This window comes from Gobius niger (genome assembly GCF_951799975.1).
Source record: "Gobius niger genome assembly, chromosome: 20".
NCBI lineage: Eukaryota > Metazoa > Chordata > Actinopteri > Gobiiformes > Gobiidae > Gobius > Gobius niger.
The window spans coordinates 15631479-15649385 of NC_136871.1; the positions used below are offsets into that span (position 1 = coordinate 15631479).

General features: G+C 41.1%; 1 protein-coding gene across 2 annotated transcripts in view; it reads left to right on the forward strand.

The window, feature by feature from the left end:
• The first annotated feature begins 403 nt into the window (after nucleotides 1–403).
• Nucleotides 404–17907, forward strand: part of cdh4 (cadherin 4, type 1, R-cadherin (retinal)) — a 268278-nt gene continuing 250774 nt past the window's right edge. Inside the window, exons 1-2 of one of the 2 annotated variants that reach the window (XM_079578250.1) lie at nucleotides 404–641; nucleotides 2435–2546. In XM_079578250.1, coding sequence (XP_079434376.1) covers nucleotides 585–641; nucleotides 2435–2546 — 169 coding nt within the window. In that variant the 5' untranslated portion in view covers nucleotides 404–584. The remainder of the gene's footprint in view (nucleotides 642–2434; nucleotides 2547–17907) is intronic. The other variant, XM_079578251.1, reaches the window with a different exon arrangement.

The following is a 17907-nucleotide window of genomic DNA, read 5'->3' on the forward strand; positions in this document are numbered from 1 at the left end:
TCACTCTCCTTTGATCCTTTCTTTTTTTTGATCCTCACATTTACCATTAAAGACTTATCCCACTGAGGGTTATCATCACCCCAGCGCAATAAAACAGCTCATAAGCGCGTGGCTGCGGCAGGGAGCGGGGCCAGAGGGGTAACTGGGCTGTGAAATAGACTCTCCGCTGATGGACACTTGAAAGCGCTCGAATGGTTAGTTGTCAGTCAAAACCGCCAGACCCGCCTCCGATTTACAGCAAATCCTCCCTAAATATGAATCTAAATAGAGTGGAAAATGCGTTTTACGCGTAGATGGCCAAAGTGTTCAAGGGATATTTCTTTCTCCATGTGGACCTGTGAGCGCGGTGCCATGCATCCTCTTGCTCGAAGGTAGGAGGGGTTGTAGTGATGCTTCTAACCAATGGGCACAGGCTTAGCGCTGGATCAGAGCGCAGCATCTCTCTTGTCACAACGGCACTTTTGCGCCAGACAAGCAGGACGCACACTCGTCTATCGGCACCGCGGGAAGAAGACACACGCACGGAATTTACTGAGGTGTTTTTGGCACCCGAGTCTCGCTTCGTTTAACCTTTTACTGCTGCTATGATGAACATCGGCTGCGTCATCCTGGCTTGCACCTTACTTGTGGGCGCTTCCTCGGTAAGATTTGGAGTTCCTTTCCTTTCTTGAAGAAGTGCTGCACTGCTGCATATTACAGTTGAGGTTCAGACAGCATCGCAGCATGAACCCAAAGTGCCCCAAAAATATAACAGAAAGAGCTGACTCTCTCTGCAGTGTTGCGCTATGACAAGTGGATTTTGAGTGACTTGATTGCTGGCTATCCTTACAGAACTTCTTGTTTAAAAAGTAGCGTCGTTTAATTTTATTCTAAAGCAGCAGTGCATGGATGCGGAGCACGCGGTCTTTTTCGCCGTCTCAAATCAACTCACCCCCACTGTCATTTCCTCTCTGGGGGCTACGTCCCCGACTGTAATGAACTTTGAGCACAAATCCCATTTAATGAGCACGTTTCCAGAAGCCAATTACGAAAAGCTTATCATACTTTATTTTAATACGGGCAATAATGCATTCTAAGATGAGACTTTGTGAAAGAGAGCGATGAGAACGACTTTCCCATTGTGGCTAGTGCGTAATGACTGGCTCGAGTTAGAGAATATAATGTCCATATAATTCTTTCCTATTGTTTCTTTTTCTTTCAAATGCACATCAGCTTTAGCATTTCAGCTACATGCAGTTGGCTGCATCAGAAGTCATTGTTCATTGCATGGTGACAAGGACCAGGTGCCAGCACCTGTATGTTTTGGATGGAGACTATTTATAATGAATATAATCATTTATTATAATTCTCCAATTTAGATTTTTGTTCTATCCTTGAAGCACCCCTTTATAAGACCACGCATCATTGCAGAACGATACGGCACAGTGATGAGCTGTAAGTGATGATCAGGAGTAGCATGTCTCATAAATTCTAGAAAATATTGAAGTTATCATTTCAAATGTGTATTTAAATGACAAAAAAGAAAAGGTGATAAAAAGATACATTTTTTCACAAGAAGGTATCTGTTTCATGGGATTTACAACTACTTTCACACTATAAGCCTAATTTATCATATCTTGTTTTAAATGCCAAAGGATGTGGGAGGTGAAAAGTTTGGAGCATTTGACATTGTGATGTTTATAATTTATTAGATGCTAAATTATGTCATGACAATGAATGTAAAATCCACAAATGTGTCATGGTGTGTTCATACTTTGTCATTCAGTGCTCAAAAGATCGTGAAGATAGGACTTAAGATAGAGCTTAATCACACCATGAAAGTTGTCTTCTGCGTTTGATGTATGCTTTAATGCCGTTAGGGCAACTCGTATGTAGCAGAGGGGAGCAGGACCCACATGTCGAGCTAATCGTCAGAATCACTCAGCATGCAATTCAGTTCACAAAAGGAACTGTTTCAACTACATGTTTTATCAACAGCAGTTCTTTTATGTGGTATATGTATCACAATTCCTAATTGGACTGGTAGAGTTGTGAAATATGTTTTGGAGCCAGGTTTGCCATGCTAGCGCTACACATGTTTACAAAATAGTTGATAGGCTGACAAGTTTAATGGACCCCATTGAAAATACATCATACAATAAAATCTTATAAAGTGCTACACTTTCCAGCGCTAACATTTTATTATTTATTGTTTCTTTATTGAAATATTTCGTTTTTTTTTTTTTTCAGATTGTGTCATGGTTGCTCATATTATATTACATTTTGTTATTGTCCATGTTTATATAAATTCAAGCTCTGACAGACCTATGATCGGATTCAGAGGGTGAGGTTCTGAATGAGTGTGAAAGGTGCTTGGTCCAGCCTGTGGACCTCTACTCCTCATTCCCTGCTCTCTTTTCCTTTGCCTAACCTTCGGTCTGCACTCATTCCTCAGGGGAGTAAGGCAGGCCAGCCCTTCAAAGCACCATGTCGACCAGGATTCTCCCAGAACTTCTACACCGTCATTGTCCCCCGAGACGTGCTACATGGACAGAGCATTCTCAAAGGTAGGCTCTAATACTACTACTACTACTACTACTACTACGACTACTACTACTACGACTACTAATTCAGCAATGTGATGACAGTTGGCTGTGGGGAAATCTACTGAGTGGTCTTTAGATTAGTGTTGAAGTGAATAGTATGTGTTTTTAAATACAAGGCTTTTGTTGAAAACACTGAGACAGCCATGAGTGAGGAAACAAAGTTTAAATTTAAAGCCTTATTAATTTCCATTTATATATGTGCAACCTTGCGATTCTTGCTGTGTCTTGTGCTGTTTAAGATCATTCATCCAAGTGCAAATATTTATTTTTAAACTTATAAGCATACATTTGTAACCTGAGAATGACCACATGGCAGCAGTGTACAACAATCTCAGCTCTTCCCTGACACTCCGCTTTTATAGCCAAACTTGTTTTCAGGGTTAATTGTAATGCTTTTGGCTTGCAAGAAAACACCTTCTACAGCTGCTGGTATAACAAGTGAATAGTTCTGGAGGTTATTGTGCTGTTTACCAAACAGGCAAGGACAGTGCGGTAGGCGGTCATCGGGGAGGGGAGTGTGTCTTCAGGGGAATGGGGGCTCAAGGTTTGTGCCAGTTTGGAAATGGACTGAGGCGTCCTTACGCTGCAAAACAATACTAACACAATGTGATAGGTTTGAACGGGACACATATGTGCAGGGACTTAGGCGCCCTGCTGTTGTCTCAAGAGAAGACCACTGTCCAAACAGTGTGAGCCTGATAAGTGAATGTTTGTGTCTGATAAAAAGTGCAATAAGACTTTACAACATTGTAGCAATCACTCAATTCTGAAATTGGTGAAGTAGTTATGTTATCTAAAGCTGTCAAGGCACCTTTTAAAATTTCAGTTGCATCGACCATAATCGTATTCTTGTAGTTTATTTTGAATGCTTGTGAATAGCCTTTTTGTGCACTGTGGCACGGTGTCGCAGTGGTTACTACTCCACTAATGCTCATACCTTTAGTTATTGATACATGGCATAAATGTGCTAATATGAATCCAATACATGCAGAGTCCGAATCCAGTGTTATGAATCCAGTACATACAGTACAGAAGAGTTGCTATAATTAAAGTTATAAGTATACTCTGTAATGAAAGAATCACGGTGATCTATACTTGAAAGAAAATCCAGTTTTAATCAGCCTGTTCACATGTGGTACAGAAACACAGGTCGGATCTCACATTCAGATCCCCCTCCTGTGTGTCATTTTACCTTTGTGTTCACTCTTTGTAGCAAATATCAGTGTGTGTTGTCCGGGTCTGCAGCAGCTTAACTCCTCATGCGATGATTAATGTACAGCGCCTATCTGTACTGAAGCTGCGTTTTCCATACACAAAGCTTTTAATACTTCCGACACAATATGTATAACCTCAAACTGTCAACTGTCCCGACAAAATGGATGGGCCATGCCAGGAGGAGGGAGGGTCTGCTGGGGTACTGCCGGGCCACTGTTGTCGGGTTGTTGTCTCCCTAGAGATGGACAGTGAGCGATGGGGCAGAGCTAGAGGACTATAGTGCTGCAGGTGCATGTGGACCAGGGGCCGTTTCCAGTCATTGAACAATGTGAGCTCTGCAGCCCTTTTTGAGGCGGAGGTATACGGGCATTGTTTACTGTCATGTTGCATTGTGTAGATGGTGTGTGGGTGTAGTGAGACTACAAAAGCTACACTAAATTCAACTTGGAATAAGAAGAGTAAATATAGATAGAGTAAATTGATCTGTGGTGCAGCTTCTGACCTAATGAGAACTTGGCATCAAGTCACAAACTAGTACATGCTTTATCCCGAGCCATAAGAATTATGGTTTGGGACAAAGTTATTGCTGTTGATGTCCTTTTTCTCTTCACTTTTTACATCTTTAAACAACTTTAGAAAGATATTGACAATTATTGTTAAAGAAAGGGAAGAATGGAGATCTTCTTTCTTCAGGATAGTGTTTCAATCTTTTACACGCCAAATTCACAGTTCAGCAGATTGTCTGGCTCCAGCCTGTGGGTATTCATAACACTTGTGAACTTGAAGAGTTGCAGGTTAAGTCCGGGAGACTCACTCATGGCTCTACCGCATTGCATGATCTCAGGAGAAACAGCCGAGCAAAAGTTACCCAAATGTTTCATAAATATAATACTTTTGGCCACCATTTTATTTTTGACATGTTGTACAGGCATATTGTATCTAAATTCAAAAGAGAAAAAAAAATCCCACAATGGAAAGGCTTGTATGAAAAGTCATTCTGTTTGGATCTCTTGAACTAGTGAGAAACACTGGAGGCTTTTGGCATGATGCTATCTCACCATTGTGCAGCTGCCGTTTATTTATCTTGCAGGTCCCTTGCTGCTCGTTAGGAACTGTTCTGCTGCCCTACCTGAAAAAGAAAGATGCATGTTTTCTGGAGGCATAATAAAAAGTCCACTGAGTAATCTGAAGAAAGAGATTCCTTGTACAAAGCCATTCAATGTGATATGCAAAAACACACTACTAGTTCCTTTCCCCACAGTCGTGTGTCTGGTTTGGTCCTGGGAGATCATTTTCTTAACTCTGATTTTAACTCTGACGAATTGAACTATTAGGATGTCCCTTCAGACGTTTTAAGCTAAAGGCAATATAAAATGGCTAATTATCATGCTTGACTGGTTCACAAAGCTTATTGCTGTGCTGCATTTTGGCAAATAAATAATTATTTGGATAGATCTATATTTCTGTAAGAAATGCTGAGTTCTGATTCGTTACAGCTTGCTCTGTGTAGATCCTGACTGCCCGATAAGCCATGAAAAGAAAAATATTCCAATGATTTCACAGAGCATTGTAAACCACCTCCTCGATTCCAGCATCAGAGGAAACACCCAAGTGCACAGACACGAGTGAGCATTGGAATTCTGCTCAGCTCCACACGCCTCTTTAAGGTACTGTCATGGTGTGTTTGAAGAGACGGCTGTGATGACTTTGCCCCAGTGACTCAATAAGCGCTGTGCAGGGCCACCTCTGCGCTTGACAGAGAATGTGGCGATAAAATCAGAATGGATCGACTGATGACCATAAATTGACTGGTACTGAGAATGCCTTTCTGTTCCATTCTCGAGATTTTACGGTCTGCTTGTGCTAAACATTCTCTTTTAGAAAGCCATGTTACTACATAAGTGTTTTAATTTATTAAATATTTGATGAGCAGGTTTTGAATTGAGTACCTTTGTGTGTGGGCTTGTGTGTAACTTATGAGAATCAACGTGGCGTGAAGCTTATGCACATGAGAGACAAGTGGCGTTTTTTTCTCTGTCCGTTAGAAGTCCCATTCTCTTATGCTCCGCGGCGCGTCGTGGTGTTCTTGACTCCGCATTGCGCATTATAACTGTCTATTGCACGGCTCCTCATTGTTTAATCCGCTTATACAACGACCCCACAAACTTAACATTTTATAACTAATGTTTTTTTCATTTAAACTGGCTAAATATGCCAAACTACAGGGACAATTTGTCTGTGGGGTTTCTTACACTGTCTGAAGGATCTCAGGCTCCACAAAACAACATCAGCACAGAATCACAACAGGCCAAACCCTGCACTTTTCCATGGAAGTAAACACCGATAATATGCGGCTCCTGGGCAGGAGTTATTTCACTTTAACACTGTTTAACCTGAAGCTAACTAGCTAGCTAGCTGAAGCTCAATTGTTTATCGAAACAGCTGCAGTGGAGTCGCTTATACCTTGGCCCCACGAACTGAAACTTTTGTGTTTGACTTTACTAATCCAGCCAAATATGCTCCTTTTATGTAGGCCTGAAAATAATGAATAGTGCCTTAACCTACGGTGCCTTAACCCAGTGGTTCTCAACCTTTTGGAGCCGAGACCCCTTTATAACAGTTAAAGGGGTTCATGACCCCCACTCGGGTCACAGTAACTCCTAAAGGTTATTGACGGAAGTGAGCGGGGGAAGTCTTTAGGAGTTACTGCGCGGACGTTTTGCTCCTCGTATCATTACGCCTCACAATATAGTCCCCCTTTTTATCTGCTTATAAAATCGACATGCTACATTTCTGTGTAAATATACTTCGCATGAAAACACTTCACGTAACTTTATTTAAATAGGGAACACGTGGAAGAGCTTGGTAGCTTCTATCGTGAGCTTTTTTGGAGCTATGTGACATGTGGGAGAGGCTGCGTATGTGCTCCGTTTGCCTGGCAGAGCGCACGGACAAAGACCAGACGGGGATATATTAACACGGCTAAAGTGAGGTAAGAGCATATCTCAGTATGTAAAAACGGTGGCCTATTCCTTTAACTGTAGGGTACAAACACAGAAAACAGTGAACATTGAAATAAATTCCTAAAAAGAAAGCAATAGGGAAAATACCATAGCAAATAGGGCAGACGCAGGCTAACAAATTATCGGCCTATTTATTTATTTTAAATAAAACACAGCCTGCTTGCTCTCCTCTTCTTCCCATTCATCAAAAGATTTGTTTTGGCCAAAAATGTTGAAATGAACAACTCAATATCATAACAACGCCGCCCAAGAAGTGACTTCCTGTTTCAACATTACAAGAATAACTAAAAACCCACATTTTAAGATTTTTGTCTGTTAATAGTTAGGCAGAAAGAAAGCTGAACTAATGAACTGCTGAACTCATGAATAACATGGTGCTTTTATTTATTTATTTGTGTGCTGGATCGAAACGTCATGCTGAGCAAACCAATGTGTTAAAAGTACATTCTTTTTTATGTCTTATTTATTTTGGCCTTCACTGTGAGACTTAATCTGCTTTCTTTGTTGGTTTCTGAATACAGTACACCTATTTCATTACACTTGCAAAGCTATTTTACAAGTTTACACTTAAAAAAAGAAACGCCTATCTGCTCTCATCAAATTAATTTAAGCACTTGAATCTGCCCCCTCTTTGCCCAGCCTGGTGCATTGTTTAATTCCATCTACTGAAGTTACACATGCAAAATGACATGCAACATGACCCCAATTAGTCCCCACCAGGAGAAATCTGGCAAGCGGCCCGTATCTGCTTTGAAACAGGCGCCGGGCTACACGAGAACTCCTCACCCCAATCCAAAAGGACAGGGCTTTCATAAGACTGTCCAGGCCCTAAGGATGACCGTGGTAACCGTGGTAGTAGTGGGGCGGATTATGTTCCCGAGCATTTGATAAGCGGTATGCCATTTTCCCTCCTGACTGCCGGGCATCTCTCTCTTTCTCTCTCTCTCTCTCTCCCTCTCTCTCTCTCTCTCTCTCTCTTGTCCTCTGGAGAGTCTTTCATCTCCCCAGCCAGGGCTGGCAGTCTGTGTCGACCCGATAGAATACAGGTATGGGCTACATTATTTCTCTTTATCAGCGAGGTATCCTTACGATTTTGACTACTTGACATACACACTGAGCCAATTCCATCAAGCAAGCCACCCGTGATAAAGTACGAGCCGCAGCTTTTCATCCGGTTTCCTGTTATTTCCTCAGCAGCGAAAGCAATGTTGGCGAGTGGAAAAGCCTTTTGATAGAGGAAGCGTCAGCAGGAATGATGTAGACCCTTGTCCGAACAGGGATTTCGCTATTTCTGGTTTGGGGGTCTGGCCTGAGTTGCTCTCACTGTGTTAGGGTATTAGCTGGACTAGGAAGGCTGGATGCTGGGTCACGGGAGTTTCATCACTGCTTTTCTGCTCTGTGTACGTATGTCAAACTCAATACCAGAGGCTTTACTATATACCCATTTAGGCTGACCATACAAGTTTAGACTTTTCTGACCCCTCTCTGTTTATCAATGGTAACTTCGCAATGCTTTTTGTGTCATTGTTAAAGTCATAGTTTTAAATATTGCTTGTCATTTGGAAACGAAAAACCAAAACGAAGCATCCTCTGAATCGGTTTCTCATTTCTGTTAACATTATGTAACCCACAACTGTGTTTTCTTTTTTCTTTTTCTTACTATGGACCAGGATTGTGTATCTTTGATGAAGCTTGAATGAATAGAATGTATGAAATAGGGTGAGAGAGGGCAAAGACACTGGGAAAATTGTTAGCATAGGGAATGAAAGACATGCTTGTGACCTAGACCTTCTCGGCTACATATTCTAGTCTTCTACGCACAATATTCTGCAGTTAGCAATAGCATACTAAAGCTAGCGGGAGCATGCTAATGCTAACGAAAACTAGTCAAGGCTGGGTCAGAAACTATGATAGAAATACCTAAATTAGCCTAATAAAATAAAATAACTGCTGCTGAAGCCAAGTGTTTGTATTTTAGTTTAAGAAATAACTGATCAAACTTATTTGTTCAGATTGCTTAATATGAGTTGTTTATATTAATGTAACCTAAAGCCTGTCATATAGGCCAAGGATATTTAGTGTAGAAAAGTCCTCCTTGTTAAATGTTTATCGAAGAGTTTATCAATAGATATAATTGATCTGTTATATGACAGTAATATGACTTTATTGATCTTACAATGAAGTAGAGTAAATTACATTTTTCACACAGAGAAAGACACTTTTAAGAAAGTCTTTGGGTAAATATCGGATATCGGCAGATACTCAAACCCCAGTTTCGGCATCAGTAACAAAAAAGCTGGATCGGTGCATCGCTAGGTACTAGGTATTGTAAGACGCAATAATACCTTAGGAGCACTTGAAGATATTACTGCGCAACATCTTTGGTCTTTTTGCATGACTGAGCGCACGCATAAAGACGGTGGCCTATTCCTTTAAACCACAAATGGGGCTGCATAGACTATAACTTGGCTTTCTTTTGGATAACTGAAATCTATTATTTGCAGACAAGGTAATTCAGAAACCCCTTTTCCACTATTTTAGTTGATGGTAGAATTGCTTTTGACACTACTGATCTATTTGCAGCTTTATTCCTTTGTAACATGTTACATTGATTCAACCGACTCAGTCAGTCTTGGAAAACGCACAATCACACTCTGCCAAACCTTTTGAAAAGAGCAGGGCGTCCCCACTCTGTCCGCACTTTAGAGATTACTTGCCAGATCTCCGTTTCCAGACTAAAGAAAGGTGAGCTAATTGAGCCCTGAGTTTTGACCTTCAAATGGAGGTAATATTCCAAGAGTGAATTTATAAGAGCCACAGGCGAAGGGTTAGAGGGGTGATTATATGAAAGAAGAACACTTGAACACTTGTGATGGTCTTAGCCCCCCCCCCACACACACACACACACACACACACACACACACACACACACAAAAAAAGAAGTCCTTGGCAAGGGATTAAAAGATAAAAACGGTACGCCTTGGACAGTGAAATGCAGAGTGCTTTTTGATGAGACAAGGGCACATTTCGGCAAGTGGTGTGGATTAACCATAGTGTCCTTGTGTTTGTAGTCAATGGCACCCCTTGATAGGATCATATTTTTGAGAATACATTTCACCCTAGGTTTGCGTGGTACATGATGCAAGTTAGCATTTGACTTTACTCACATCTATCCATCCATTTTCTCCCACTTATCTGGGGCTGGGTCACCGAGGCAGCTGTCTAAGTGGAGATGCCCAGACTTCCCTTTCCAGGCACACGTTTTCTCTTCAATTATATGAATATAAGACACCAAACCTGGCCTGCCTTTGAGTCAACTGTTCTGTAAACCTCTAACATGTGATTGAGTGACATGGGGAAAAAGTGTAAGAGACTTAATCCATGGTTCCCATACAGTATAAATGTGATGTGTGTACGATTGGACGAGGGAGAGGATTTTGGTGCATAATGGAAAACATGATTTCTTCACCACCCACCGTGGGAAGAAAATGTATTTCTTTGGACTCCATTAATCTTAAACTGTAGCTACATCAGAATATTACAAATAAAGATACAAATGAAACACAGCAGCTGCTCCCCTCCTGTGCTGACCTTGTGTCCGGTGAATACTCCATGCATTAGTGATCGAACACCTTTTCAATTGACCGCAATCTCAATCAATGGTATTAGCATCTCAATGCACTTTAACGATCAGGTAGCCTTGATTAATCCTGTGTATTGGCTTTTTTTTTGTAGCAGTGCAGAAATGAGGCCTTTTCCCAGTGGAAGACCTCAGTTTCACCTCCCTGATGTAAGCCCAGTCAGAAGTTCATTACCCAGTGTTCTGTTCTCCTCTCAACACCTTTAGGATTTACCAGATGCAAATGAGGGTATTTAAAATGTGCTGCTTCTCTTATGTGCTCCACATTGGTTATGTTCTGCTACTGTATTTAAAGTTTCTGCATTACAGTATAAGTAATGCAGTATATTAATAGTGTACAAGTATAAAGTTTGGAACTTCATGACTATTGTGAACATTGTTGGGCAACGAAGGTAACGTTACATGAAGGTAACGTGGTCGAGTACCATTAAATAAACGTCTTTATTTAGCCTTCATTTATCGATCATTTTTTTCCAGTGCAGAATGCTCCATTTCACAAACTGAGTCAGCAAAGAAGCGAGCTCACTCAAACAGATACACAATATATTTGCTTCTGAGCTTTATTTTATGTGTGGACAAATGACAGCTAAAGGCAACAATAATGAGCACGAACTAATAATCGACTTATAAAAGCTTAGCGTTCGCTATATGTAAACAGTTTGGCTCTGTCAGAAACTGCAGCAGCAAAAAGAACGCCTTTAAAGGAGCTCTAAAGTGCATTGAACTGGTAATAAAAAATACACAACACGCTCAACTTGATTTAGATGAATTACAACTTTTCTAAACCACATAAAGCTACGAGTTTGTTGTTTACATTGGAAGGGCGTTCATCATGGTTTTTCCTCTCTAGCTTCGCCACCAGCGCTGTATTAACCTTTTTGCCAGTAAGTTCCAAATATTGTGAGTGTTTCCATAAACTTTGCCATGTTGTCGAGATGTCTGCGCATGCGCACCAGTGCTGGCTTGTTGTGCTGTCAGTCTGAGCAGCACTGCAGCCGCAGGAGGAATGAGACGAAGGAGAGATCAGGCCCAAACTAACACGTCACTGATTTGACTTTATTACCTGCACATGCAAAACTGACATGTTATTCGGAAAACAACACTGATTGTGAATTCTGCTACTCAACTGGAATAAAAATTTAAAAAAATCCAGCATTTGTGTGAAGAGTTGGGAGAGTGAATAGGGAGTGATTGCTGTGATTTAACTGTAATACAAATTTGACTTTTAGCAGAAAAAGAGGTGATATGGGGATATGGGGGCTTTGTTGATTGTCTGAACTAGTCTTTTGCATCACTAAATAACTTGATTTTTTTTTTCTAAATAAGTAGATGATGCATCTTGCGCAGCTCCATTGTTTGTACCAGCTTTGAGTCCTTGAAGGCTGGGCGATACGACAGGAGGGAAATGAACTTATTTCTGCTCTCACATGGGTTTGCTTCGCCTTATGCCCCTGTTTAATATACAGTGGTTCGGTTGTTTTAATTCAGATGATGGTATTTGTATGCATTTGTCCCCTGAGGTGATACAAGGTTTTTTGTACTTTGTGAATATTTAAAAGACTTGAAAAATTGGAAGCTATCAAGAAAGCTCAATGAACAACATAGTCAAATATAAATGCAATTGATTCGTGGATCAATTCAGAATAGCCAGGTGGATCCATGGAAACAGAGGAAGGATATGCAGACCCCAGTAAGTGCTAATCCCACAGCCACCGTGCTCCCCTTGTCTTTCCAACAAAATGAGAATGACTAATAGAGTTGCTGAAAATTGAATGCTGCCAGGATGTAGTCAACTCTCTCCAGCCATTAGTTTCAAATCACCTTTCGCATATTCAGTGCATTCACAGAACTGCCAAGGACATAAATGGCATTTTCTCTCATTTACATCTGTATTTACTCATTCTTGGCATGCACAAAATTTGATGCCGCAATTACTCTAAATACATGTCCATCAGATCACTACACTGAATAATATTGCAGAATTAGCATGATGTAAAACTATAAATGCTTAATTTCTTTTAGTCTGACACTTGAACCGCATCCTCCAGCGACCACGTAGTACTGACCAATTGTAAATTAGCGTCAGGCGTTTGCGTGAGATTAGCGTGTTAGCAGTAGTCCTCGCCACACCTCAGGCATACATCGTACGCACCTCACTGTCGCCCAATCTGACAAATGGCTACTCACTGGATCAATGAAATACATCCATGCATTTTGACCTTGTGCTGCCCCGTGACCCCACATGTTCTCTGACACCCATATCCTCCATCAGCCATGCTCCAGCAGATGAAAAACACCGCCCCATCACAATGATTTACCCCTTTATCCATTGATCCGCCCAAGCCACAGCCCAATGCGTCTCCATAGGGCAGCTCCTTATTGTTATCCTGGACCAATTGTGCCGCGCGACTATTCTAGCGCCTTAATTAAAAGCCTGCACTGTCAAGTTGGCTTTGTTCTCCGCGCTTTAATATAAGGTCCCTGGCCACAAAGACCAGCTTTGTCCCACGCATTTATTCAGTTACAATTCCATATGTGATCCGGCCCAGGCAGAGTTCTGCTGTGATCTTCGGCTCTTTTTGTAATGCAATCAAGCGCACATACACCGAGTCTTTTGAAAGATTTCTTTTAATGTTGTTGTTTGATTTGCCTTTCATTTCACCTCACGTCTCTATCAAATGGCACCAAAAATACAGCATGCAGTAAAGATAGATATTAAAGTGGACACCATGCATAATGAAAATCACTACTCATTACAACAGCACTGAGTTGCTTGGTTTTGAAGTCTTATAATAAAATGTACATAAACTCAAGGGTGGAATTTTATGCAAAATAAACCAAGCAAGAGGGGAAAAAGAAACAAAAGAAACAAGGGACAGGCCTGAGGCAAACAAACTAGTGGAAGCAGGTGCTGGACCACCCTCATGTCAACTTAAAGCGGCAACAGGCAGGTGTAGCATGACCAGTGAGGCAGGTGAGGCAGACATGACAAGTGAAATCAGCTATGTTGCAGAGGAAAAAGGTAGAATAAAAGATGGCTTTTTGTCCACTTGGCATGTCTATTTTGGGGATCTGGATTGTTTAAACAGAACTACCAAAATGATAAAAAGGTTTGCAAAAATCATTTGAAATAATATAATATCTTTCTTAAATCTCTTGGCAAAAGCTAATGGATTTAAAGAGCTGTAATGCACAGAATAGAATAAAATGTATCAGTGTAAATTTGCATAAAAAAAAGAACTAATAAATATAAGACTTAAATAAATATAAAACTTTGTTTTATCTGAAAAATCCAAAAAGTAAAGTGCTTTTCAAGTATAAATCTGTGCAGCTGGTCAGATGAATAGAAGTGGATGTGTGGCAGGTTGTATTGTAAGTAGTGTGTGTAATTATACAATTAAACTAAAGTTAATCAGGCCTCTGCAGACTAAAGTAGCACAGTGCTTTGTACTGAAAGCTCTACAGCCACCAGGTGATTCTTTTAAAAGCAGAAGTTAAAGGATTATAAAAGTGCACGCTAATCCAGCTGTCAATCTCACAGCTCATTAGCAAGCAAAGTACAGGGGTAACCTGTGCACAAACCCTGTCCATGTGATTAGACCAGGCTCTGCCTCAAATCAAAGTTAACTTGAGGTTTGTGCTTACTGCGTCCGCATTGATTAACATGCCGTGATTTAAACCCGCCAGCTTGCATCAAATATTAACAAAACGTTAAGAAACAGTACATTCTGAGATTTAAGTGAGGAATTCAATTTGCCACAGAGTGTTTAAATATTAAAAATGTGATATTTATGAAATTGCCAATTTCTCTTTTAATGTCGGGCATGAAAACAACATGAGGCTTTGACATTTTCCACAATTTCCTTTGCTAAATTGGATTACTCGCTCTTTGTAATTCACAGACAGCTTTATACAAGAGTCTGAGCTCTGCCATGTGACAATTCTGAGCATTTTATTAGAATATGCAGCCAGGTATGACTCTATAATCCATGTTACGGATTCCTATTCAAAGCATTGTAGCTTTTATTGTGTATGTTGCAGCCCGATGAGAAGAGCGGCTCAATGAATCCAGTTGGTGACGTACGGTGCCGTGTAAACAGCATGTGCTCTGCAGATTAGCCTTAGTGCTGAAAGGTTTACAGCATGTCAGATGTTTTTTCACCCATGCCACCCCTTCCCAGACGCGTAAAAGAAGCAGTTTGTCGAAGATGGCCCCATAAAATAGAATAGAAATACATATAGCAACTCCGTTATTGTGAAAAGGTTGAAAATTGGACCTCCTAAGGTGCAACTGAATGGTTATGCTGGCGACTGGAAGATAAGCACGGAGCAGACAGTGTGATCGGTGGTGTCTGGGGGGATCGGTGCATCGGTCGTGAGGGATGGATTTGGGAAACATTTTCATTTTGTTTTGAAAATCAGACTCCGTGACATGGTTTAATTGCACTTTAGAACACATTTGCACATTAGAAAGCCAAGCATTAACTACAAACAGTCACACATTACTGAGCCACCGCATATTGCGTACCTGAATCACAAACTGCATATTGGTCCTCTGCTCTTATTGCTATGTCTGGTCAAAGCCGAGCCTGGCCCTGATTTGGGGCGTGAGGATGTGGCCGCATGCTCCCAGCCTGTCGAGATGCAGATTTGTCAGTGGGAGGCCAAGAAATCTGCAAAATATGCTTCGCTGACCGGAATCAGCACAAGATATTCTGGCACAGGGCTGTAATACAACTTAATCCATTGTGTCGTCTGTCCCCTCTCATGAGCGGCTCCGGTGTCGCTCAAATCTGTATCCATGCTTTTGTTGTTTACTTTGCATTCAGCCCAAGAAAAGCATTATATCGGCTTTCTCTTTGTCAGCCTATCTGTCAGCTCCTCTCTGAGCTTGTCAGTGCTCTCTCCCACTGACTCTGTGCCGTGGCTGTTCTGTATTACCGCGCTAAAAGCAAAAGGCCCCTGGAGTGGACCGTTATATTGGGGCAGTGACACAGATTTGACAGAATTGTGTGACAGTCTCAACAATGTCACGAAAACCTCTAGCGACCTGCTGGGGAAAAAAAAAAAAAAGTCTCAGCTAAGCCAATTTAAAGATAAAAGTTCCACTTACATTCAGAATCTTTTTTTGTTGTTGTTCCTTTGAGTGTCTGTGTCGACATCTCTACCAAACCTCTCCCCCTGTATGCACTGGGTTTCAGAAAGTACTTTTTATACCGTGGCATAGCAAACACATTTTCAATAAGATTCAGCTTTACATTCGCCTTCGACACCCGCAGCCGGCAAACATTTCTGAGTCTGTCTTTTTGCGGCGCGGGTCAATTGATGGCAACAGAGACCCCTGTAGGTATGTGCACAAATGTTAAACGTGCCATTATGCTATTAGCTTTGACCTCTGGATGGGCTTCTTGGCTGATATAATGATCCACCTGCGGACCTCCCTCATCTATGTTGAAAGAGAAAGGGTTGAATTGAAAGTCTGAACACGTCTTTTGCAGCGCCTCTTCTTATATTCATATCCCTGATTTGCAGTCGGTTGAATTCTTAGGCTGTTTTATGTTTGGGCTTATTAAAAAGCCAACCCTTAACCCAAGTGAAATATTGAAATATTACAAGGAAGGAGTTAGTGTAAACAAGAAATACAGTAAATGACAGAGAAACAAAAATTATGTAAGAATAATGTAAGAAATATGTAATAATGTAAGAATTCCAATTTTGCTTGTTTATTAGGGCGGTTCAAAGCTCAAGAAATCAGTTATTGAAAAATCATTCTCAAAAACGATGCAAAATAAGGTAAACTAGAACACTGCCGTCTGTAGGTGCTTCTTAAGTTGAGATTTTGCAAGAGTGTGAAAAGAACACATTTTAAGGACGAGATTAGATTAGATTTAGAGCTTTTTACCATGTTACAATGTTGTGCTCTCATCCAAAACACTCCATTATTTCAACCCATTTGCGCATCTTTGAGTAATCTTTGAATCTTCTTCAGATTCTTTATTTTTTTGTCTCCCCTTTTCATTGAAACAGCTGCGCAGCAAAGGGGAGCAAGAGGAGGGAGGTGGGAAGGTCTTACCTTTTGAAACTACTGGATATTTTGTTTCAGCTGCTTGTTTTAGTGTAAGATAGTGATGAAGATGTGTTTGAGACGCTAATTACCAAATGCCTGCAAAAAGCGTATTATCCCCTCTTTGGTTGCTACGGTGACACAGCAGTTAGCGCTCATGCTTGCATGTTCTCCCTGTGTCTCCGTAGGTTTCCTCCGGGTACTCCGTCTCCGTACAATAGGCCTGAATGATTGATGTGTGTGCGTGAATATATGGTGGTGGTCAGAGAGACCGTTGGTGCAGATTTGTGAAGTCGTGACAGCGTTTCTGTCAGTCTCTCCAGGGGGAGACTGAACACCACCGAGTGTGGGGGCGCTTTATGACTATGTCTGTGAATGGTGCTATACAAATAAAGTTCTTCCTTCTTATTCCTATTTTCCCCCCACAAAAGGAAACAACCATTACATAGTGCTGTGAAGGTAGCAGAAAACTTAAAGGGGGGGTATTATGCAAAATGGACTTTTTCAAGCTTTACATCATGTTATTATGTCATTCCTTCATTAAAAACATGCCTGAAGTGTTGCCTTGGCACATTCATGTATTTTTGAGTAATCTGTAAAAACTCTGATGGCGGCCATTTTAGGGATAGGTTTGCCTGAGTCCTCCTAGGAATGCCCCCACCTCCTGGAGACGCCTCCGAGCTTCCGTCACCAGCCGAGTAACCAGTAACCAACCACTGCTCCTCAGCAGAACACCCTCCCCACTGATGCCACAGACAGCATGTGGAGGGGGCGTGTCGGAAAGTGTCAGAGGTTCTTAAAGAGACAGAGGCCTATTTCAAGACATTCACTACAGCCATTTTGAGAGAGCAATTTTATACAAGTTATTCTAATTTACTGCATTTACAGACCAACAGAAGGTTTTGTCATCATTGTAGTGTTCTATAGACTGGTGCTATGTGATTGAAAAAAGCATAATACCCCCTCTTTAACAACGGTACCAGACTAGTCATGTTTTTGTGAAAGGAGACAGTCTGTGGCCAACCTTTTGTGATTTCAAGAAAAATCCAAAGGCGCTAGTTGGGCAAAATGCCCAATGTATTTTTTGTGGTATCATTTTTATTTTGACATTTAAACTAAAACATTATGGGAAAAAAACAAAATTCTCAAAGCTGATGACTGCACAAACCCCCCCTCAGTTCTACATCGTAAAGATTTGGACATGGGATTGGACGACATTCAGAAGAAACTGTGGAACAAACAGATTTTTTACATCCGCATGAAAGATTGCGGCTATTAGCGAGACTCTTTGATGGCTTTCTTTTGTTTGGGACTTCCACAAATATGCCTTCCTTTAGATTTCGGCATGCCACTCTTTTGAAGCCCTATAATTTGTCAAAT